This window comes from Pygocentrus nattereri, chromosome 23 (genome assembly GCF_015220715.1).
Source record: "Pygocentrus nattereri isolate fPygNat1 chromosome 23, fPygNat1.pri, whole genome shotgun sequence".
Lineage (NCBI taxonomy): Eukaryota > Metazoa > Chordata > Actinopteri > Characiformes > Serrasalmidae > Pygocentrus > Pygocentrus nattereri.
In genome coordinates, this window is record NC_051233.1 from 23,424,856 (window position 1) to 23,450,396 (window position 25,541).

At 39.9% G+C, this 25,541-nt stretch overlaps 1 protein-coding gene across 3 annotated transcripts; it reads right to left on the reverse strand.

The window, feature by feature from the left end:
- Positions 1 to 1,397: 1,397 nt before the first annotated feature.
- akap10 (A kinase (PRKA) anchor protein 10) lies at positions 1,398 to 24,267 on the reverse strand. Of its 3 annotated transcripts, none has more exons than XM_017699162.2 (15): positions 24,024 to 24,267; positions 19,944 to 19,991; positions 16,702 to 16,878; positions 13,395 to 13,955; positions 12,096 to 12,194; positions 10,986 to 11,070; positions 9,112 to 9,235; positions 8,704 to 8,840; positions 7,867 to 8,011; positions 6,827 to 6,997; positions 5,688 to 5,794; positions 3,455 to 3,537; positions 2,781 to 2,833; positions 2,546 to 2,641; positions 1,398 to 1,776 (listed from the first exon to the last, which is right to left on the reverse strand). In XM_017699162.2, exons 1-15 carry the CDS (start codon positions 24,043 to 24,045, stop codon positions 1,771 to 1,773), a joined length of 1,914 nt encoding a protein of 637 aa, XP_017554651.1. In that variant the 5' UTR covers positions 24,046 to 24,267; the 3' UTR covers positions 1,398 to 1,770. The 3 variants fall into 3 exon arrangements, with proteins under 3 accessions (XP_017554651.1, XP_017554659.1, XP_017554643.1); XM_017699170.2 differs by having other exon boundaries at positions 3,455 to 3,534; positions 5,688 to 5,797; XM_017699154.2 differs by having other exon boundaries at positions 5,688 to 5,797; positions 24,024 to 24,265.
- Positions 24,268 to 25,541: the final 1,274 nt, after the last annotated feature.

The following is a 25,541-nucleotide window of genomic DNA, read 5'->3' on the forward strand; positions in this document are numbered from 1 at the left end:
CCCATGTTCTACAGCAGAGTGCTTAAGTCACTCGGGCTACAAAGCAGCTGATTGTTAAGACTTGAACTGCAGCTGATTGTTAGACACTGAATACGATTCCAACAGCAGAAGATCTAACAAGTATTTAAAGACTATGAAAGGCTGCTACTGCCCTCTACTGGCGAAAGTTTTCACAGCCTTCCACAGCCAGAAGGCAAGTCTCACAATCTTTAAAAAATTAAAATAAAGATCAATCATTTTCTGCTTTTTTAAACTATTCACAGATAGAAGTTATAAAGCCATTCTGCTATGTACAAATAAACACCATTTTTCAGGTTCCTAATTACGCAAAACAGCCTTACTAATATAAAGAAGCTGCAGCTGAGGCTACACACGAGAACTTAAACAAGAAATGCACAGACACTTTCCAATAATATATGTATTTAAATCAAACACAATTTAAATATATTATAGATTAAGTACACATACATGTCAGAAAACATATTAGTGGTACATAGTACCAAAAGTCTATTTTTTCTGGTTCTTGTCCACATCTCAATGAGGTCCAAAGCAATATCATTGCTAGCATGTTCACAGAGTACACTTTTCCAATGGAACAGGCATCACTGAAATTCGCTTTGACACGGAGTTGACATCTTATACAAAAAAATAAAAGAAGGTAAACAAACAAAAAAAAGACAATCACCATAAAAAGAAGTTACATTGATATATTTGGGAGGAGTGGGGTAAACCAGAAATCTACACCACTGTAGACTGGAGGAAAGGGGGGGGTACATTGCACTAGCACTTGTCTATGTGGAGTGAGCTGATTCTAGATGCAGTGCTTGAAGAGTTCTTGCTACCAGGGAGGAGTGGCAGGGTGTTGAACAGAATGGTCAAAAAACCAACCAGTTTATGACCGTTTGCTTCAGTTTAAACTGTAACAATGTATCAGCCCATTCAGGTCAATTCAGTGATAAAACCGTAGTGGTGCAGTCCATGTCTCAGGCGGCTGCTTTTACCCTTTTAAGGTGCCATGCCAGAATGAATACACCTGCAAATAAAACTGTACATAGTCACCATGGTTAAATCTCTGAGCTATAACAAGGGGGGAAAAAAAAACAAAAACAAAAACAATAGCACATCCCCCCATAGCCAGTCTCATTAAAAAAGAAGGGGCAGAATGAAGAGAGAGAGAGAATGAGAGAGGAAGATAACGGATAACAGAGGATAAAGAAAACAGGAAACTATGGGGGGTGGATAGATTGGAGTAACCTGGTCTTATTATGATTTCATAAGACCACATGAAGTCCCTATGAGCTTCCTCTTGGTCAGCATGGTAACAGCGGTGGTGCAGTTCTTGACTCTCCCTTTGGGAATTTGTTCTGGAAGTCTGTGGTTCTTGTGCATCTGCTTTCATTCATCTCGATGTTTATTCACATCTTTTGCTCATCTTTTATTCAAGCTCCTCTTCATGTGTTAAACAAAAAGCCTTCATAATGCTTAAAATTGGAAGTGTGGGTCATGTGAGCACAAATTTGGCTCGAGTGCATATACACACACACACCTCTTTCAGTTTCGCTCACACTCGCTCGCTCACTCACTCATACACTTGATATGAAGGAGGTCAAGGATATGCAGGAATGCCTTGTTCTAGCTTCATTCAAACTCGCCGTTGGGTAAATGCAGTGTGCAGTTTGTCTCTAGGTGGTGTGACGTCTGGCTCTAATGTTGAGGGCAGCAGCTGGGAGGCTAAGAGCAGGAGCTTCGCTTCTTCACCAGAGCACAGGGTCATAGCTAAATGAGAAAAAAAAAAGGACAAAAAAAAACAACAGACTGTGATACCACCACTGCCTTAAGAAAGCCCCAAGAGATTTAGCAATAATCACTAGCTATACCTCCATCAACTTTCTCCACAAATTGCAAATGATTACATTAAAAAGTGATTTCTGCACACCACTGTGTTGTCTGTGTTGAAAGAGGCACACAAGGGAAACCAGTCATATGATTGTAAATGTATGCATAAATTTGCCATCCCAAAATTCCACTGTGGGTTTTGCAACAGTTCAGGTATATACAAAAGTTTCCACAAAAGTTAAATAAAGAAAAAGAAAAAAAAGCTGACATTAATAAAATATTAGCCTACACTGACAAACGTATGTTTTTCGCCAAAACAAATTATGGGTCAAAACATAGCTAGTGTCAAATGAAAATGTATTACGTTTGAAAACCATATGAAAACACTAGCTGTTGTTTGCTTTGCACAAATGGACCAAGAAAAAAATCTGAAAAGCAAACCTTTCAAGGTTTTATAAGCTTACATTAACAGAACTTTTTAAAGTGTTTGCGTAAGGCTTATGTATCATCTTATTTTTAAATAAATTTGATTATTCTGACAGAATATTAGGTTCTGTGGTTTGAACCACAATTCTGAGACCATACATTTCTCATTGAAGAAAAAATAAATAAATAAATCGCCTTCAGTCAAACCAGTCACAAGATGAAACAAAAGATGAAACAAGATGAAACAGATGAAACAAAACATTACTCCATTTTAAATGGTTACCTTGGTGGACTTTGCTACTGGGCTTTCATGCTGTCCTTGCTGCATCACATCGTTGACGATCATCTTGGCAATCTTCCAGGCCATTTCCTCCTGAGCCTAGATAAAGAGGTCGCAGGCATACATATGAGAGGTGTGTAATCAAAAAGACTGAAATGATACTTCAAGGCAAGAGTGCTACAATAATTATGCAGTATTTTATATAGATAAAAAAAAGAGTCCAATCTGAAATACACACCTCATCTGAGTTTCCTTGCACCCATTTCTTCATTGCTTGAGAAAACATGGAACCTGTTAGAGAAGCAGAGAGCAGTCTTAGTTCCAACTACTTTGAGTTTCACAATGGTGTCTGAGCCCAATGCAATTTCACTATGGGATCCAAGCCAGCACTCTCAAGACTGTGCACCACACACAGATGGAAAACGCCTGGCTGGCCATGCTGTTCTTCAGTGGCTGACCATCACGCTTTGAGTCATTCTCAAAATCTGTTATTAAAATATCTATCGCCTGGAAACTGAAGCTAGAAGATGAGAAAGAATAAGGCATAGAAAAAGAGCGACAGATATATATAGAGAGAAAGAATTCTCCTTCATCTCCTCTCCTCGCAATCACACCAAATCACAGCCTCCTTATCACCATGGCAACACACACTCTCCAAGTCACTCAAACGCAAGCTTGAAGAGCACTTCAACACGAGCTGAGAGCCAATTCACCCAGCGGACAACGTGATGCGTGTGAGAAAGACAGGCAGAGAGAGAACTCATGATTCATGGATAGAGCCTCTTAGCAAATGTATGCTGGTTATAGAAGAAACATTTTCTTCACAAAACTAATGAATACATGCATTTTTTAAAAATGTGCTTCATTAAAACAGCTTGCTCAGAAGCCAGCAGAGTGGTTGTGTTTTCTTACCCTTGGATTTCTTGATGTCCGGTTCTGGCTCAGCCTCCCTGATAAACTGGCCCAGCTCGTTGACTTTACCAAAAGTCATTCTTCTAAACAGAAAGGAAGACAGTATCTTTTAATTCAGACAGGCAGACAGCAGAACTGCTTTAATGTTGATTGTACCTATTTACTCAGTGTTGTTTATTTGCGGTCACTGAGGCCCTTTATTAAGAGGTTTCTTGAAAAGCTAGTGGCCGGTGCCAAGATGTCTCATGTTTCAGTTTGCCTATTTTGTTTCTTGGTGCGGTAGAATTCAAGTAGCACAAATGCAGCAAGATTTAAATAATACTTTATTAGCACATGATTTAAACTGATCTTGGATTTTGGCCTATGCTGTTACTGAATATCACAACTCCTTCAAAGAATTGGTGATGTTTGTAAACATGTTTTGGGGCTCAATTTCTAAAAATATGAAATAACTCTCATTTTAACTGAAGAAGATTAAAGAAAGCACCCCTCCCCCCTTTTGTCTCAGCCACACTACATTGCCAAAAGTATTCGCTCGTCTGCCTTCACATGAACTTGAGTGACATCCAGACTTAATCCATAGGGTTTAATATGATACCCATATTCACTGTTATGGCGATGGTTAAGAGGTTTAAAACAACCAGAAGTGTAATGATCCTGCCTGAAAAAGGACATTGAGGACATGAAAGTGTACACTGCACTCATGCACAGCGAAGTGGATGGTTAGAGTGGCAAAAATGTTTCCAAGAATCAGGATTTGCAGATGATAGTAGTAATTAGGCAACAACAAGTCTCCAAAACAATAAGGAAACATCACCTCCATGCCAACAAACTCTGCTGGAAGAAAGCCTTTTCTTTCATCTAAAAACAAATGTAAGCATTCACTAGACGCTATTGGAATTTTGACTGGAACCTCAACTGGAACTAGGTTCTATAGGCAGATGAGACAAAAATACAGCATTTTTGCAACAAACACTGATGCTGTGGTTGGTGCGAAAAGAAGGATGCTTCTACAGAAAAGAACCTCAACCTCAATTTTAAAGTATGATGGAGGCTCTGCAATGTTTTGGGGCTGTTTTACCTCCAAGTGCCCCGGGAACTAACATGACATCATGGATCTTTCTGCTTCCGCCAAAAAGCTAAAATTGGTTTGTGACTGGATCATCCTGCAGATCAATGATCTAAGATGTACACTTAAATCCACTCAAAAATGGTTTGATGACCAGAGAACCAAGCTACAGACTTGGCCATCCCAGTCCACTGACCTAAAGACCTAAGACACTCAGTGAAAACCTATGAGGTGAGCCAAAGATGAGAGCCCAAAAGAAGTGACTTAGGACCCTGGAGGATCTGGAGAGATTCTGTTTTGAACAGTCTCAGATTCCTTTTTACCAATCTTTACCAAGGGTGGCAATAATTATGGAGCCGACTGTGAAACAATCTAACTTTAATGTTTGTAGAGAATATGGAAGGGGAAAAAAATCCAATTCCATGTCAATTGACAGTGTTTTATAAAACTCCATTCATTATGACTTTTTTAATGGTTTTATACACAATTTATATAACATCACAACCCCTGCAGCTTTCTTACAGCTGCTTTTCAAGATTATCCCTTAAACTATATTACACACTCCCCTACTCAATGGGGATTTTCCATTTATCAAACTGTGTTCATAATCTCATAATCTGGAGAAGAGTAGGAATAGGCAGCTCTCTATACACTCCACTAGGCCACAACTGAATCAGGTTTACTGCATACTGTATCAGAGCTATTCATTCACATATCCATGCCAATTACAATGCTCTATTTAACATCAAAGAGCCCACTCAAGGCCACATCGCTCCTAACATCAAGGCCTTTTCAAGGAGAGGATGATGGATGATAAACTGGTGCTCACTGACAATGAATTTCTTGTGGACCTCTGAATTCTCTCCTGAGATAAAGTGGAGTGTAAACAATTTCAGCACAATATGATGAGGTGGCATAAAAAGCATCTACACTCAAGTAACCAAATCAATCAGAATCAACTGAACCCATTATATGAAACCAGCTGATTTAATGAAAAATTTGAAATGCATCAATGATTATAAATATGATACGTTTCAAGTCCCTGAAAACTGCATTAAAATGCAATTTGCCTAAAAATCAACATTAAAAAGTTAGTCATGTAACTACAGGTGGGCACACTAAATCCACGCAGAGGGAGATACATAGGTTAAAGCTGCAACTCACCCAGCATATGGTCTCTGGTACAGAGACTCAGGATCCAGACTGGCGATGTCCACAGTTATTGCCTCATCAAAGTTCTTCAGGATCTTGATGACTGCTTTTTTGGTACCCTGCTACAAGACAAGAGAATATACAGCAATTTTTTGGAGGCAGTCAATGGATTCTGTCCCTTTTTCCACAATCTAAAAACAGTTTAAGAGAGTGAAAAATGTTTGAAAAAAAATCAGTCATGCTTAGAATAAAATAAATATTTTTTCAGTGCTCAGTATAAAAATACTGTAACCATCACTAATATCCAGGGGTGCATGTGTCCCTCGAGCCCATGACCCAGAAATACAGATCTACTGGCTGACTTTAGCTCAACAGGGCCCAACAAACATATCAGGTTTTGGGTTAATTCTTCACTTACAACACTGGTTTCAGGTCAGGCTGAGGCTTGTTTTTCTAACAAGAGATGTGCAGGTTTCTACCAAAAGGTCTTCTATCTCCAAAGACCCACCATCTTTAAGGACATGTCAGTTATTTAAATAAGTATACACAGGTGCATGGTGCACTGAAGTCATCACTGCAGCATGTGATGTAGGCCTGGTTGTTTTCTAGTTCATTTGTTTAGTGTGCACCTGAGTATGCGTGTAGTGTTCTAAAGTACTAAAGTAGCACATGAGGTAGGTGTGAAAGTCCCAAGTCCATGTGAAAAGTCTGATAATAAGAGTTCAACATGTTAGATTTGTTAAGCACAGTAACAAGTTCCTTGTGTCCTCAGAGGAAGGAACTACAATGCAAGGAAAAGAAGCAAGGAAAGGAACCGAAGACACAAAGATATTAAATCCACGTTAAGTGTATATAAATATAGCCTCATATATTGTCACTGCCATGAGAAAACCTTACACTACCTAGCTGCATCTTATGACGCAGACAAAGCCACAGGGCAAACTGCTGTCAGACAGATCAACTCTTTTGGCGTGACATGCTATTCTACCTTTCTCTTTGTAACTAATCATCTCTTCTTTAACATTTACATAAGACCATCTGTTCCAGAATGAACCGTACTAAAATGTCACAGCAGCACATGGAAATGCCACAGGCAGAAAGCAACCAATGAGAGTGGAGAGATTAGATAATACACAAAGTTATAAAGTCACCTGAGCCTGTGACCCTTCTGATGCATTTGAGCCACGGTCGCTGTCCGGTGTCGTGCTATGACCAGACATGCTGGAGTTTCCTCCGACAAACTCGTCCGCCCGTACAGAATTGATAAGGTCGCTCAAGTACTTGTAGTACAGGTTGCTGGACAGGAAACCTGGCATGTAGACCTGTAATTTACAACACAGAAAAATACAGGGGTTTGTTACATCTGTAATACCAAGGTTACTAAGTTTCGGTGTAGTTATTGTAACATATGAATATTTTAACAAATCTTAGTTTGTGTGGAGAGAAAATTTGTGCAAAAGTTGTGTGCATAACTGTTCTGTAGGCCAAATGGTAGAAGAGGAAATCACATTTACCTAAAAACCAGCAGTGAACTGTGACTATTACAGCTAGGCCATCAGTTTCACAATCAATGTCAAAAAAAAGAAAAAAAAAGAAAAAAAAGCTGTGATAAAGCTAAATTCCGTTATCAACCTCACGCTGCTAAAAGTCACAGAACTGTAGTCTAATGAAATCCCAGCATCAAGCTAATGCCGATTCACATACAAAAATTTTTGGCCCTTTTTGGCCACTGAAATCAAATTCTACTGTCAGTTCCTAATTCTATTGGTGGTTAAATTTGACAAGTTAGGCCTTCAGTTTAGCTTATAAAGTTCTAGAGACCACAGAGAAAAAACAACCCTGTCTAAATAATTTTCTATTGAGCATATTTACCCTTTTGTTTCAAATCACAACTCGAAAATATAATTATTACAATACCTTCAGATATTAAATACAGTAAGCTTGAGGTATGGGTCACTTTGTCAGCAAGCTCTGTGCAATAATTCATAAATGAATACATACACAAATATGCATGGATACTACTGGATCTATTCTTTTTACTTCCATGCCAAAACCACTGTTCATTTCTGCTTGCTATAGCTCTGGTCATGGTTGTCTTTCCTAGCCTTTGACCAAAACACACTAGGAACATTCTATCCAAAAAGATTTTGCAGTTTAGATCAGAGCTTAACATTTTGATTAAGTTACGCACCTTCTCCATGGTGGTCCAGGCCTGGCGCAGTGGAGTGGTAAAGCAATCAGGCAGCGGGCCTCCCTCACGACAAATATTTGACTCAATCTCCATTCGAACAGAGTCACCAAAGCCCAGTGGATTCGTTGCTTGGAGTGAAAAATATCTGAGAACGAGACAGCACATTAACCATGACTTTTTTCATCTATGGAGTGTGCAATATGATCTAGCTGTTTTAATAATAATGCTTCTGAGAAATGTTCGGTGTGGATACTTCAACATCATTTGTCCTTGCACTAACGAAGTCAATTGTGACTTTCAAAGTCCTACTGAGATTCGGTCAGGATTCCACAACATGTTTAGAGTCACTGATTCATTGTCAATCATACTAACAATTTTGAAAACACATCCTAACCAGATTAAACTCAGTATTTTAATCGATTAATGTACAATCACCAAAAAACCTTAAATATTGATGCTGAAATAAGACTGCATGTCTAGAAGGTAACTTGAGCCTCTTTTCCATTGCAAGGCAGAACTGTTACCACAGCTGTGTCATGCCAACCCACTGATTTAGTGTTTCATTGTGCTAAATCAGCACTAACAAGTACAAAGACAACAGTAAGTTTTGTGTGTGTATAATGCTGCTGTCATTGCTCCCCATTACGCTGACTGATCGTGACAGAATTCAGGGGTCCCAATGTCAACAATGCCATTTTATTGTCTATCCAAAATGAGCAGTGTCTTAAGTTTTCATACGCAGTGTTGATGGTAAGAGTGGTAAAACACAAAAAGGTAAGTTTTTTGCTTATGCCTTATATGCACCTCACAAAATAATTAATATTTATACACACTTACTTATCATAAAGGATCATGGCATCATTCTGAGCCTCCTGTCCATCATACTGGCCTTTCTTAGCAGCCAGCTGAACCTGGAAGTTATCTGCAGCCAGCCAAAACTGTAGTATGTTCACTGCATCCTCCTTCTCCATGTACTGTATGCACACATACACAGACCTCAAATTCAGCATTCTATTACACCAAGTAATACCTCCGTACCCAATGTTTGTTAAGCCCAAAAAACATTTACTTCAGTTTTTGCTTGCATTTTTTCATATTAGTGCAAGATGCATGTGTGTTTGTAAAGTTGGGTTGTTTTATGTAGACATCTTGCAACAAGTGAAGAATTACCATTGACTACCACTCTACCTTTTCAGCAGTAAAATGCCTAGAGTAATTATAAAGAAAGGAAATATGAGTCCTTACCTCAGAGAAGTAGAACAGGGCCGATTCACAGAAGAGGATGTCTGCCAGGAACACAGAACCGCTGGTCAGCACCTCGATCTGGTACTTACAGAAATAATGGCTCCGCAAGAACTCGCTAAAGTGCCTGGGGAAGACCCAGAAAATATCACTATGCTGATCAAGATGTGAAGAACATGATGCAACATCAAATAAATACCAAGTTCTATCAGATTGGGCATGCATTTATTATACTGCTACATACAGAGGCGGGGGGGGTTCCCATGTAGGCTGGCTACTCCAGCACTGACTGGCTAGTAACTGATGCCAGCCTCTATGGCAACAAAATGTTTTGTTTAACAGCTCCTTTTTTTGGAAATGCTCTTGACTGGTTTGGAAATGTGTTCTTCCACACATTAACTGAGATCTTACACATCATCTCTTTTGTCTTTCCTTTGAAAAATGAGTAATAATTTCCAGCAGTGACTTGAAAAATTTTTCAGATTTACAAATATGCTACAGCACATCGTACATTTTCTTCAGAGGTATCCCAGGCATAGTTAGAGTTGCTAGGCTATGAAGGACCAGCTGTGAGCCAAGTTGCTACAGCGCCACACTGAGGCAGACCAGTGCGGCATCTCTAGTTAGTTAAGCTCAGAAATGGTGGGTAAAGCAGCTTAACAATAACCCTTCCCTGAATCTGTATTTGAACATTAGGAGTGGGCAATATGCCAGTTCTTCTTAAAGTATTAATTTTCTCATTACCATTATACCAATATGTCAATAAATGTAGATAACGCGATGTACAAACACGCAAAACACGCTGATTGCCTCACTTCCCTGGTAGGGAGTTCATAAATTAGTCCAGTTTATTGTCAACGGAGCAGACGTCGGATTGCAATTAGTTAATGGGTTAACAGGGGAAAAGAGAGTGGAAGGAAAAGCCAGTCTTTTGGGGTTAGCCATTAGCCTTTCTGTGTGCAGCACTCCTTGCTCAGCCAGTGGCTTCAGGTAACAGCAGTTTTGGGCTACAAGACGAGAGGCTCTGCAGCTCCTCAGCTAAAATTGAAAGTATAAATGGTTTGTAATATTTACCAAACTTCAGCAGCATCTGACGAATTGAGACTAGATAAAGTTTCAAGACATGCACATATGACACAAATGACTTTTGAACAAAAAATATCAGCAGTGTTTTCACAAGGCTGAAGATGCCTTCCTATGTGTCAGGTTCTTGTTCGAAGTTTTCCCTTCCATCCTGAAGAAGCCTAAGGCACCAAAATGCAACTGCTGTGCCATCCCCAGCCTCGTATGATTTTTGTTTATTTCAGGCTCAGAGAAGCCTCTGTGGACTTTACATATATTCCCCTTTATCTCATTAGGGTTAGAAAGCAAAACTAACAACTGTCTACATATTAGTCATTTCAGTTTTTACTATTTAGCCCAATAAAATATTTTAGATTTAATTCAGTTGTTAAATATGGCTCTTATTTAAAAGTGAAGGGACATCTAGAATAATACATAATCTTTAAAAAAATAAACAAATAAATAAATAAGTTTACGTAAGCATCCAAAATGGTTCTTCAACAAAAAAACAAAACAACAAGAAACAAAACAGGTGTGTCTATTTTTCCTTAACATACTGCATAAAGTCACAAGTTTATTTTCAGGGACCCCCAGCATTTTTATTTTGAGACATTCAGGACATCCAAAACAATTTATTTTGACTGATTCAATGGTTAGAAGGTTGATTTGCATTTTGTAGCCTTTTGTGATCTCACTACTGCAAAGGATGGTGTCATGATAACTATAAACAAAATATTGTAGCTTGTATGGCTGCACAAAGGGGATGCCACAAAACACTGAGGCTGTAATTAAGCAGAGTAATAAAAATAACTCACTGTTGCTCCATCATGGTGAACACCACTGACTGGGCAATGACAAAGCAGTTTGGGTCCACCTGACCATCTTCCCCACAGATTTTAGCTGGCAAGAAACATTTACATCAACATTTGCACCTACAAAATACTAGTACATCTTCAAAATTATGCACTGCAAGAGTTTCAAAAAGTTGTAAAATTAGGTGCAACATTTAGTCATTTAAGAGAAACTAAACCATTAGCCAAGGCATCAGCATTACAAGTAAGTAGACCCACTACATTATAGATCCTGTGGAATTTAAATGTCAGATGATGAATTGCAGGGCTGGCCAGAACAGCATTCTACAAACTTTAAATAGTTGTTATAAAGCACTCAAATACTTATTCTGAAAACCAATATTTAGGTTTCATATTCACTCATAATTTTAATTAGTAAATTTTACATTCGTTACTGCAGTTCCAGATGTATCAAGTAAGCGGCAACAGTGTGTTAACAGTCAGGATGAAGCAGACTTGCTTGTCTGCTAAATGCTGCTATAAAAGATTGTAGTTCATTTGTTCAAATGGACTTTTGTGTCATGTATCCAAGCATTAGGAGTGTAATAAATTAGAATTATTGTTTTACTTATTTAGCTTTTATTGGTTATTTTTTATTTGCTTATTTTATACAGTTATTGCATTATACAGTTATTGCAATAGGCTCATCTAAATGCGAGGACCACCAGCTCGGAAGCATCTCAACAGGGAACCCTTCTCCGCTGGTGCAGCCTACAGAGAGAACACAGGCTACATGGCAAGGGGTCGGCAGAAACTGATCACTTCTATCCTGCGGAATGTGGCACATCTATCCTGCAGAACGTGGTCTGCCGAATGAATTAGAGCGAACTCCAAAAGAGTTCTTTTTATTATGCATTTAATGTCTACAAAAATGTCTGTTGTCCTTTTGAGAAAAAAATTTTTATCTGAGGCTTGAAAAACATTTATGACTACAAAACAGAGCAATGAACAGCAACATAACAAACAAGCACTTAGTATTCAAATTATTCAGGCCAGCCCCATAAATTTGCATTTTCAATCATACTGGAAAATTAAACAAATACAACTGCATGTAACAGCTGGTCGTTTTCTTACCAACAATGTCATTGCGTATCTGCTCAGTGATGGGAATAGGCCTAGCAGCATCTGGAGATATGTACTTAGTGAAAATGTTGACAGCATCCCTCTCTATACCTGTGGAAAAGAATAAAGAAAAGAGTGAGAAGAAAAAAAATAAATCACATTTTCACAATTCACCTTACATTGTTAAAATGTTACTTAGGGTGTCTCTTCAAACCGCACAAAACTGCAGCATGAGGTCCATTTCATTTCATATAATGTCGTCCAGGAGACATTTTCAGAAACATTACTAAAACGCTTGCACTGCACTTCAAACTCATATGGGGAACAGAGAGGCAACTCACATGCAAGTGAACCGCCTTCATGCTGGGTTTTACAGCCCTGCTCAAATGTAGATTCAGGCTTGGCTAATTTTTATGCTAGCTTGTTAAATGCTGACTGTTTAAAAGCCCTGAGCAGACAGAGTCTGCTTCTTCCAAAGCTTTTAGCTCAATTGACTTTTTCCGTTCACTGCCTGCCTGAAAGCTTTTTTCTGTGAACTGTTATGCTTGGGATTTTACTGATATTTTGATTCTTCTGTCAATTGTACCATATCACCAAGCCACAAAAGGGAGTTTTTTATGAAAGAAAATATAAACAGCCATAAACAGTGCCATAAACTGTTTAACACTTCAAAAATAAAGTACTGTAGGGCTGCAACTAAATATTATTCCAATTCCTGATAAATCCACTGACAATAATTCAATCAACTGACCCATCTACTCTGGGCAGAGTGGACTGGGCAGACTAGACTGGGTAATCTACTCTGCCCTTCTAGATTCCTTTCCTTTTGTGTCATCTTCAGGACCAAGCCATTTTTATCATTTTGCAATACAAATAAAGCTATGTGGTGTGAATCTTTGAGCTGAGAGTGATATCCAATATCTTGCTATCTAAGCAAATCAGAGAGTGAAAGTGAGCACACTGAGCTAAGGCAAAAAAGTCTTTATTGTGCTCAAACAGCAATGCTTTATGCGAACTTTACCACCTGTGTGTATCAGGATCTACCCAGCCAACTAAAGTACAGATTATTCACAGGAAGCGCTGGAATGCCAATGTCTATTAAAATGAAATAAACACCAAAAGACAGCTGTCGTTTGGTTTATGTATGACGACCAGAAGAGATTCAGCGTCCAGTCTCAAAAATATTTTACTGACACAGCGAATCGCCCTCCCCTAATGAATCACAACTGAACTGAATTGAGATTCAATCCTCTGTTATATGCAACTCACTCATTCACCAAATCACACCTTTACCCATTTCTCAGTACTCACTCTTCATTAGCTTGTCGGAGAGCTCTCGAAGTGCATTGGTGGACTGGCCTTTAACCGGCGTCCCTGACCTGGAGGAGACGGAGGACAGTCGGGTCGGCGTCTCAACTCGGAGTGAAAGTTGCTGGGGTGTTGCAGGCCTCTGGCCCCCCTCACAGCAAATGGAGTTCCGGTGCCCAGTACCAGCCCCACCATTAGAGTTAGTGTCCTGGGGGCTTGAGGGGATCCGGGATGGGAAAGGATCCTCTGATTCCCCTCCATCCACTCCTGGGGAAGCTGACAGGGCTGAGGGCGAGTCCGGGGAGCCGGGAGAGCCAATAGCAGATGCAGGCTCTGCCAGGGAGCTGTGCTTGACCGAGTTGAGGCTGTGGGCGCGGACTCTGGACCAGCTAGCAGAGCGGAAACTCTCAGCCTCCAGCCAGAAGCGCACAAGGTGCTCTGCTGAGCGCGTCTCCATGAACTGCAGAAAGTACGGCAGGGCCACACCATCATGCAAGATCTGCTCCACTGTCTTAGAGAGCCGTGAACGTGTTTCCTGCGCCTGGTAGTTCACACTGGAGCGCCCTTAAAAAAAAAAAACAGCACAGAATTTCAAATAAAAACTGGTATTACAATATAAACACTGAGTGCTGGATTTGTTCTCAAAATCGAGGATTAGAAAAAACACAAGAAAAAAAAGTAATAACAATAATTATTGTGATATAACTTTCCTCAATAGAAATGTAATAAATATTTGATAGATAAGTGGTGTAACTGTACTGGCTTTAAGCGAACTGCAAGTGATTGTCATATTCTGACCACAAAGCATTTATCACTCATGAGCACATTTACAGCAGCAATTAACCACTCATAAGCAAAAATCAGTCTTCAAACTTGAAAGAAAATGATTTGACATTCATCACAATATGCATCGATATCGAACAATATTATTTATAAAACATTTTTGGCCATAACGCCCAGCCCTACTAAGAGGAAAAATATGAATGAGACCAAATTTACAGCAGGCAGTAAAGATCAAGTAAATCCAAAAATGACCAAGCTGGTGAGACAGACGTCTAGAGCAAACAACCTGCATGCACTTACAATTACATAACCTATGTAATGGCATCTTGTGACACCTGACATGTTCATAGTCAAACAGTTCACATACAGCTAATTCTGCAATGAACATGCATAAAAGTCTCAACAGTGTGGAAACTTCCTTCCAAAGTTTTACAAAAGCAACACTTGTCCCTTGTGGACACTACGGAACACCCTCAGGAGGGCTTTCTTTCGGTCATAGGAGGATCAACCCAGCAAAGCCGACAATGGCAACCCGTAGGCCTGTGATACAATAGCTTCTGTTATTCAAAGCACACAATAACAAGCACAAGGAGAGGACAGTGCAGAGCAGGCTGTGACTGGGTGTCACCCATGAGAATGGCCCAACACCACCAAACTGCCAGTTGTGACAGCTGTCCGGATTTAGCCTGCCCTGCAGCATTCTCCCCTGTTTAGGGTTGCAGCACAAGTTCAACTACACGCATGCAGAGTCATGTTGTTTGGTAACACACATTGAGAGTTGTAAGGAGACAGATATAATGACCAGCATGAGAAAAACAACAGAGGCTGTTTGATCACTAAATTGTGGTTTACACAGCAATAATTAAAAGATGAGATCAGCAGTTTTGAGTAATAACACTTTGTAACATTTGGCAAAATTCTCCTCACATTCTGGCAGCAGTCAAAATATATGCTCTGGAGAAAGAAAAGTTGGAAAATACTGATCTAGCTAATAGAATAGTGCTTGATAGTAGTATATTTGGAGACCAGTGTTAGCTGGCCAGCTTCTGTGTTAGCTAGTTTCCTAGTTTTGTGAAACGAATATCTTAATTTTTATTAATGGCAACCAATTCAAACTAAATTAGCACCAGTACTGAGGAAGGGAAAGGCAGCATTTGTTTGACTTCCGACTTTCAAAATAGCTGGTTTCTTAACATTCTTAAAGCCACTTTTAACAACCTCAATGGTTATCAACATCCTGATGGGATGAAATATTGAGAGCCATCTAATACAAGCACCTTGGCATGTGGCTGGATGACAAATCTACAATATTAATAAACAAGTCAGTAAATGTAGTCAAAAGCTCAGACACTTGTATCAGAATAAGATGTTTCCCAATGCAAACTAGGAGACAACCTTATCATGCATAACTGACCATCAACTGCAATGTCCTTCAATTAATTACTTAAACCCTTACAACACTCACCACTGCACATTTGATCGTAAAGTGGATTGTTCTTCCCTAGTCATGCTGTGGTAAACTTATTTGTTCCATCCAAACGCCGTCTTATATGACATTTATACTCTGTAAATAGTGGTATTTTTTGTTTCCTAGAGTTTCCACAGAACTGGGGAAATCAGCTTTTAATTCAAGTGTACCAGCAAACTGGAAAAAAGTTTCTAATCCCCTCTACTCAGGCCACAACTGCTTTAATTGACGTTAGTCCTTTTGCTACTCTATGTCAACATTTATTGAATAATTTTTCCCCCTTATTGATCATTATCTTAGTTGGTTCTTTCACTTAATTTTTAACTGTTTTCAATACACACAAAACACAGCATTTCATAATGAAACTCTTCATATACATGGAGCTGCTAGGATGTAATGTTTCAGGATTATTGTTATAGGATAGTAGGCAGCAAAAGCCATTTCCCTTCACCATCTCTGTCACTGCACACAGCAATGCTCTAATATGATTACTGCAGCACTCTCATGCATGAAAACAACACAGCTTAAACACAGAAAGGGTTTCTTAACTGTAAACCAAAGCCTATTCAGTAGTTAAATGTTATCAGGTCCTCATCTCTTAAACTTGTGTTTTCCAGTCATAGCTCTGGATCTACTGTACAGAACTGTTGTCCTTCTCCAAAACACCAAGCCATTGAGGAAAAGCTGGGGATATAGCCTAGCTATAAGACTTTAACCTACAGGCTGCAATGATTAGCTGACAGAGTCAATTACACTGTTCAGGTAAAAATGGAGACATGAATTTTAACTGACAGCGCAGTGATGACATGATGCACACTGTTGATATGGCTTCTATTGTTTTGTATCTGTTATACAGAAAACTTTGAAATGTGTGTTGAAATGTGTACAAAATACGAGCAAATCATTTCAGATCCTGATTATTCATTCTGATTGAATGATGGTACCACCATAGGGAGGAACCGAACAAAAGTACTTATTAACTTAGTCAACTAATCAAATAACAGCACCCCTAAATCTGAATATACATCTGAAGGTGTACTGAAAGCAGAAGTGGTGTACCCAGGTCTCCAAAGTGTGCTGCCTCCATGTGACTGGGCTGCTTCTTGAGGATAGCCGTACGACCACGGGCGAACGAGTCCATGTTAGCCGAGATGGCATTGATGGCCACATGGCTGGGGCCAGCCGCCTCCAATATGGCATGGTGATTCCGGGAGGGAGAATTGGGGGACACTGGAGCTGGGGGAGCAGAGAGAAAAGACATCAACATCAGTCACGGTGGAAAACCAGAGGCTGAAGTGAGGGATTTTTAACTTAGCCTGTAAAGGTGCAAGCAGAGATTATTCAAAGCCTTTAAACATCAATATTAACATCTATGCCTGGACATTATTTTTCTCAATACTTTCTGTTGATACAGTGAGAGTGGCTTAAACCAGAAATTATTGTACAGCTGGAAACAGTTATATTTACATACTGCAACAGCTTACAGTCTAATTAAGAAGCGCTGATGTTAATAACATACACACAAAATGTAAAACAGTCAACAAGCAGTCAAGATTTTGAAATAAGCATGCTTATTAGCACATGGATGCTGATAAAACTGGCTTTGGTATTGAAACAGTACTGAGTGACAGAATATTTTGAGACTCTGTACCACAAAAGCCATAATTCAGTCAGTCATTAAAGCACTGTATTTCAATACCCAGAGTGCTTGGTAGCAAGAATATTTCATGTGACAATAACGTACACATGAGCTCCGCATTTTCACTTACTATGTCTGACAAAACTTGCCTATATCTGCTCTCCTAACATAAAAGGCTGGTAATAAAATTACCAGTGAAATTTAAATAATTAAATTTAGAAATATATTCATATAAGTATATATTAAATAAAGAAATACATTTCACAAAGCAAAGGAAAAGCAGATGGGAATGGCACTAATAAATTTTTTTTAAATGACAAATTAACTGCTTCCTTTGCTCAAAACTCATGATAAATCTAACTGTCTGTTCCTTAGAACATTATGACAAATCTTGAGCACCTCAGCAAGTTGGTTAAAGCAAAGTCTTATCACATATCAAAGTGCAAATATGAGGGCTACTAAGAGCAGGTTAACACATTTTTGAATAAAGGACATTAAGTTCTGACATTTTTTTCAGCTATATCTACACCAGCTTATAAAAGCTTGCCTACTTGCCAAGGCTGAAACGTTGTTAAGCTTAAATGAACCCATTATGTGGCTTGAGTTTGTGTGTGAGCGACGTTTTTTATTTATGTATTTTATTTACTCCTGGAACACAGAAGAGTTTGGCCTTGCTGAGAAAATCAAATGGGCCATTCTGAGATTCCAATGAAGCCTCCGAGTTGTGATCACAGCTGTCAGCAGGGCGGCACAATTGTTGGCACAATATTGACCTTTGCAATACTGATATCGCAGAATGCTGCAATATGCAAATGTGGACTCAATCTCATTGTTTTAATCTGTGCTGGGAGCAATCAAGGTTCCTGAAAAATGTTTCGGTGGGTGTTCTGATGAATCAAGGTATTCACATAAACCAGTAAAACAAATAATTTTGTCATAGTAATGGAACCTAATCGCATTATTGATTAACCAGTTCCTTTTTAATAATCCGCAAAAAATAAGCATATAAATATAAATCAAATGAAGATTTACTTATGCAAACGTTTTCAAATTGTACGCATGAGGGCGACATTCCGCTGGACTGGCCTACTAATAAACAAAAAGCAGAGCTGAAAACGATGTTCAGAACCACTTTTCTACTGCAATGATGGAAGCAAACATCCACAAGTGACAAGACAGACAACTGCTTAGTCCCTGTTCTCGGAGAGAAAGTGTGATGCATGGCGCCACGAGGAAATCACACATGTGTAGGTAATATTATATAGAAGGATGTGGTGGGCAACCGCTTTTAAGAGCTTGCGAGGTTCACTGAGCCAAAGCTAGACCAGTTATGGCATGCATGTTTGTTTAAACCAGAGTGGTAAATATAACTTTAGAACTTGAGAATACAGAACTTTCAGTAGCTCATCATTATATGTTAGTCATTTGATCAAACTTTTAGTCATATAATCATAAACATATCATTTTCAGCCCTTCGAATTAAACAAAAAAAAAACCCCACAAGGTTCTTATGTGGGGTATTTTTAATATGGTTTCAGGCCATGCATTTCATATACACTCTTAAGCCAAGCCTCACCTAACAGCATTATAGTGCAGCATATTTTTCTATGATCTTGGTGCATTAAAACGATTTAGCTGACATGCAATCACATGAGTGTGCATATATCAAGTATTATATAACGGCTTTGAACGTGGCTCGGCCTATCAAATTGCAGAAACAGGACTATCAATTTTAAAACTGCCATTTTGCTAAATAGCATTCTTGATTTTAGACTTGCCAGTTAACAATTAGTTGCCAAATAATGATGGTCAGTTATCAGTCAAAAGAAATTCAGAAAATTTGCATCCCTACTCACATTAGTATTATTTTGTTCATACAGCCCAGCCCTAGCTGTCATAGCACTTAACTTAATTGAAATAATAACACAATGGCCACGTGCTGTGAACATGACGATCATGCTGTCTGTAACTGTCGGTCTGGAGGCCTGAGGCTGTGCAGATGAGCAGCGAGCAAGACAACTGACATTTATCTCAGTCCAGGAAGCTGCAGTATCACTCCAGCCTTTATCTGATCCTCCACCCCATCCTCTTTGTAATTTCAGAGCACGCTTCAGTGGTCAAAATGTCCCTATTCTGCATAGCACGGCACCAATTCCCTAAATTATGTTCACATCTGATGGCACACTTTGTTCCACAATTCAAAGTACTGGAACAAAGTGCTACTGAAAACAGTGCAGGATACAGGGCAATAGTCAGCCATTAATGGCACAAAAACACCCTAATATCTAAACAAACTAACCTGTCAAACCTGTAAGAAATTTCATAACGCGACAATTAATAGGAGGAGCAATAAATGGTATGTATGTTTGAGAAACAAACCTAAAAAAAAAAAAAACAAGGTGCAAAGTTACATTTCCATCTGCCACTGTGGAAGACAAATGTAAACCTGAATGCCACTATGGAAATCCATATACAGATACTTTAGCAGATACTTCAGAAATTATTAATAGGATGCCAAAAAAAACTTCAGCAAAAGAAATGCGTGCTGTGTGCTAACAACACCAACTAGGCGTGTTCAGGCATACAAGAGCAAACATTTATTCAAACATTTCCATCATGTAAAAGCAGACAAAAGGAAGACGACAGTCAGAATCATACTCACCTTTGCCTGCTTTAGCATCTGCTGCTCTCTCCAATTCCTTTCCTTTAGCTGTGGAGGAAAAAACGTGAGAGATTACACTTCACATCAAATGCGATTGCAGATTGCAGACTTGCAATGGAGACAGAACCACAGAACATAAGACCAAATACATATAAAATACAATATATTGCCAAAAGTATTCGGTCGCCTGCCTTCACACGCATATGAACGTCCCATTCTTAGTCCATAGGGTTAATATGATGTTGGCCCACCCTTTGCAGCTATAACAGCTTCAACTCTTCTGGGAAGGCGTTCCACAAGGTTTAGGAGTGGGTTTATGGGAATTTTTGACCATTCTTCCAGAAGCGCATTTGTGAGGTCAGACACTGATGTTGGACGAGAAGGCCTGGCTCGCAGTCTCCGCTCTAATTCATCCCAAAGGTGTTCTATCGGGTTGAGGTCAGGACAGTCAAGTTCTTCCCCACCAAACTCGCTCATCCATGTCTTTATGCACCTTGCTTTGTGCACTGGTGTGCAGTCATGTTGGAACAGGAAGGGGTCATCCCGAAACTGTTCCCACAAAGTTGGGAGCATGAAATTGTCCAAAATCTCTTGGTCTGCTGAAGCATTAAGAGTTCCTTTCACCAGAACTAAGAGGCCGAGCCCAACTCCTGAAAAACAGCCTCACACCATAATCCCACTTCTGCCAAACTTTACACTTGGTACAATGCAGTCAGACAAGTGCGGTTCTCCGCAAAACCAAGACCCGTCCATCGGATTTCCAGATGGAAAAGCGCAATTCGTCACTCTAGAAAACACGTCTCCACTGCTCTAGAGTCCAGTGGTGGCACTTTACACCACTGCATTCAACGCTTTGCATTGCGCTTGGTGATGTACGGCTTGGTGCAGGTACTCGGCCATCGAAACCCATTCCATGAAGCACTCTACACTGTTCTGGAGCTAATCTGAAGGCCACATGAAGTTTGAAGCTCTGTGGCGTTTGACTCTGCAGAATGTTGGTGACCTCTGTGCACTATGCTCCTCAGCATCCACTGACCCCGCTCTATCATTTTACGTGGCCTACCTACCATGGCTGAGTTACTGTCGTTCCCAATCACTTCCACTTGGTTATAATACCACTGACAGTTGACTGTGGAATATTTAGTAGCAATGAAATTTCACAACTGGATGTGTTGCACAGATGGCATCCTATCACATCCTATCATTTTTTTGGCAATATAGCATATATTTAAACATTTATATAAAACACTGGACTGCAGGAGACTGGACAGCATTCTGCTTCTAAATCAAAGCAAATGACCTTGGTGTGTCTAAAGTAAGTCAGTGCAAGATTTAGGCTAGCTGACAGGTCAGCAGCATTCATTAATAAGGGACCAATTTGGATGATAACAATAATTATCACAACACATATCAGCAAACAGTTAATTATTAATATCTTTACAAGTTGAAACTCATTCAAGTTTAACACATTACTAATCTAGCAGCGCTGGGTAAAAGATATCAGGGCTAAAGAGAGAAATGCTGTAGTGAGTACTGTGTTCAAGGCCTTTTCCTAGTGTGCTGTCAAGTCTGAAGTGTTAAAGGGGCAACGGTCTACTTTTCTTCTTGTGTTTTTGTTTCACTGAGGTCCACTTATAATTCATTTTACATGACCATGTCTTATTCAGGTTTAAATTAAATAGGCAGCTCCTATTACTGTGCCTCCAAGAATGACATGAGTAAGCCCACCCTGTTCGGAGCTAAATCCTTAGAATTTCAGCATGAGTGGGTGGGGCAAACTTCTTGTGTGTATATATCCAAGTTTGTATTTATCTTACAGCAGTTTGTTTTCGTGCATGACACTACAAAGACAAGGAATTGCCAGTGTCTGTTTTTGCAGCTGAAGCTGGGTTCAAGTACTCGTATATAGGTTGTAGACACAACTTCACTTTGTTTCTGTGCCTGCTGAAAGAGAAGTCCAGTGTGGAGAAAGGATAAAGATCCACAGAATAAATGCACTTAACTGCTACATTAAAAACAAATCACAAAGAAGTGCAGCAGGTTTATCTTTTTCCTCATTCACCACCAGGTTTGCAGTTTTCCCATCAACGGAAGAGATGAAAGGTCACATTATATATTATATCTGGTAAACTCTAAACTATAATCTGGACTCCTGAGTGACTTATTTGTACAGATGTCCTCATCGGGTGCTTAAATACAATTTACACGTTGGAAATCTGGTATTTCACAGTTTCTGACACCGTCTCAAACCCGGCTTTACTTTACCTACATGGATCTCATGGGCTAGAGAGTACACACCATGTTTTCGAAACTTTGACAAATATTACACAAAATTCGTATTTCAAAAGAGTGAGGAAAAATCTGTTTTCCACGATATGGGGCCTTTAAGTCCCAGTGCTGCCAAACTGGACAGTAAACTCGATAATGATGGCTTATGTTCTATTTGTACAGGAAAGATAAGGGAGAGGCTTCAGAACTGTGTCAGTGGAAAAACAGGCCTGGCTCAAACACAAAAGCCATTCACATGGCACATTGTCATGGAGAGCAGTGAGGTTGGCACATTAAAGTTAGTGAATAAAGGCTATAAATGAATCTCGATCCATAATAATAGCTTAACAATAATATTACTAAGACAAAATGTATTGGTAGGACTTCATCTTTCTGATAACTGCTTGAGGCCTGAAGGTGTCAATGCATTGTTTTGCTTATGATTGCATGTGATAATGTATGAGGGAGAGAAGAAGTGAGAGAGAGGATAGACCTCTGAACAGATCGACAGATGGCACACGTGCCTTGGCTTGCACTTCAGACTTCAGCAGGGTAGGCAAGCCCGTCTAACAGTGATGCTAGACACAATGAATGAATGATAACATTACACACAATAACATTATTTGTTGTTTAAACTCGTCCTTACTCCAAGTAACATTTGTGTGTGTCAGGTTGTGACTACATATCAAACTCAAACCAGGCTTCCTGAAAGAGGTCGACCCCAACAGTACAAATATAATGCTAACTAGGTTGAAGAAGAACTCCACAGCTTTTTCAAATTTCTGTATAATTTAACCGTTAACATGTCAACAAAATCATTTAAAAGAGTCAAATGCTCAGTTCTTAAGAAACTTATCGAGTCAGATTTATTCACAGTGGTGGTGATAGGAACCAGATAGTGTCTGAAGTGTTTAATGCCTCCAACATCTCTCACACAGTTATTACATGAGCTGGTTATGAACACTCAGCCTGAGTCTGAATCACTGTTTTACAGTAGTTTGTGAGAAAGGTTTGGTATTAAGTACATTTATTTTAATATACCCATGGCGGAGGAATACACGAATGGTATTCTTAGGCGAACCAATCCCCAAAGAAAGCTCATAATTTCAGATTTTCCACCATTTTACCATCAACATTACACATAAAATGCAGAAGACATGCAGGGTTACTGGTGGTTTAGGGCAGTAAATAAAATGATGAAATTCGTGCTGTACACACTGTGGGCCCTAGCTACAATCACAGCCACAGCCAATCACAAGAAATCTGAGCTTGCAAGTTCCTCCACCAATGGACGATTTCACATTAAACCACTTTAACTATCTTGCCACACGCACACCTCGCCCAGATGTACTTCATCATTAAGAACACTACAGCGGTATAAATAAGCATTTAGCTGGCCGACACTAGCTGATGCTGACGTACTACTGAAGACGAAACTGGAATTAGCTTCTTGTCAGAATTATCCGCTCCTCCTTAAACGGCGCAACAGTTACATTCTGGCGCCGGTTAGTTATTGCTGCAAGATTTAAGGTGGAACGTAAAATCCGAATAGGAAGTTAAAGCTAACTGTAGCTTCGCGCTGCCAGCGTTAGCTACGGAGCTAACAGGCGTTGCTTAGCTAGCAAGCGCTAGCGCTGCTAACACAACGCGCAATTCAGCGTTTTATATTCCGGATTGAGAACGAGGACCGAAATGTGGTGATAAAAACTGCCGCGCTGGACACGACGCGCTGCTGTAGCAGCTGTAGATAGACACGTTGAAGAGGATAGCCGGAGGTGCTCGGTCCCCACCGCCCCGCTAGCTTCTCCTCACCTTTCCGTCTGAAAAACGCCATGGTTACGTTCGCTGCCAACTCTCAGCTCAGCCACAGCATCTCGCACATGCCCGGCTCCCTTCATCCATAACACTCGGCTGCTGACAGAGCACACGAAAAATCTCTTATTCCTGCGGATTTCACAACGCTGTCAAAGCCGAAAGCCCTCTCTTTCTCTCATCGCCATATTGTCAATAAAGCGCCTCTCCTTCCGGAGCTCTGCGGCAGCGGCGCTCTGAGCGGAGTTGTGGGAAAACGCTCGGCAAATGAAAAGACGTCTGTCCGCTTACAGCGCCTTAAAAACCCCACGGCGTTTTCTTACATATTCAAAGACACATATTTTAACAAGAAAATTATACTTTTTGTTTTATTGTGTGCAGTGGACAGAACTAAACACAAGTAAGTGGACGAACGAGGGGCTTTGAGTGTTTTTTGTTACAACATTTCTCCACTGGGCGGCGCACGTGACCTGCTTTTGCAACGCTAGGCATTTTATATTTAGGCTTTTTTTGTAAGGGAATGTAAAACCAGTGAGAAGGAATTTAAATTTTATCTTTTAAGTGTATTAACGGCATGTTTTTATATCATATAATGCGCCTTTGGTGTTCCCTGCATAACCGTTTATATTTCATACAAACATTGTGAAAATTTCTCTAAATAAACACATTATTATGATTATTATATTATTACGAATTTACACCGGTCAAGCATAACATTAGGACCACCGCCTTGTTTCTACACTCAGTGTCCATTTTATCAGCTCCACTGACTATATAGGCTCACTTTGTTGTTCTACAATTACAGACTGTAGTCCATCTGTTTCACTGATACTTTCTTAGCCCCCTTTTACCCTGTTCTTCAGTGGTCAGGACCCTCATGGACCCTCACAGAGCAGGGAACTATTTGGGTGGTGGATCATTCTCAGCACTGCAGTAACACGGACGTGGTGGTGGTGTGTCAGTGTATGTTGCGCTGGTCTGAGTGGATCAGACTCGGCAGTGCTGCTGGAGTTTTTAAACACCTCAGTGTCGCTGCTGGACTGAGAATAGTCCACAAACCAAATATATCCAGCCAGCAGTGTCCTGTGATCAATGATGAAGGACTAGAGGATGAGCAACACAAACTGTACAGCAGCAGATGAGTTGTCGCCTCTGACTTTACATCTACAAGGTGGACTGACAAGGTAGGAGTGACTAATAGAGTGGACAGTGAGTGGACACGGTGCTTAAAAACTTCAGTAGCTCTGCTGTGTCTGATCCACTCATATCAGCACAACACACACTAACACACCACCACGTCAGTGTTACTGCAGTGCTGAGAATGATCCACCACCCAAATAGTACCTGCTCTATGGGGGTCCTGAGCAGGGTAGCAGGGTAAAAGGGGGCTAACAAAGTATGCAGAGAAACAGATGGACTTGGTCATAATGTTATGCCTGATCGGTGTTAACCTTCACTTTAAAATGAATTTTGTATATTTTATATCATTTTATGTGGAGATTTTGACATGTCTAACAT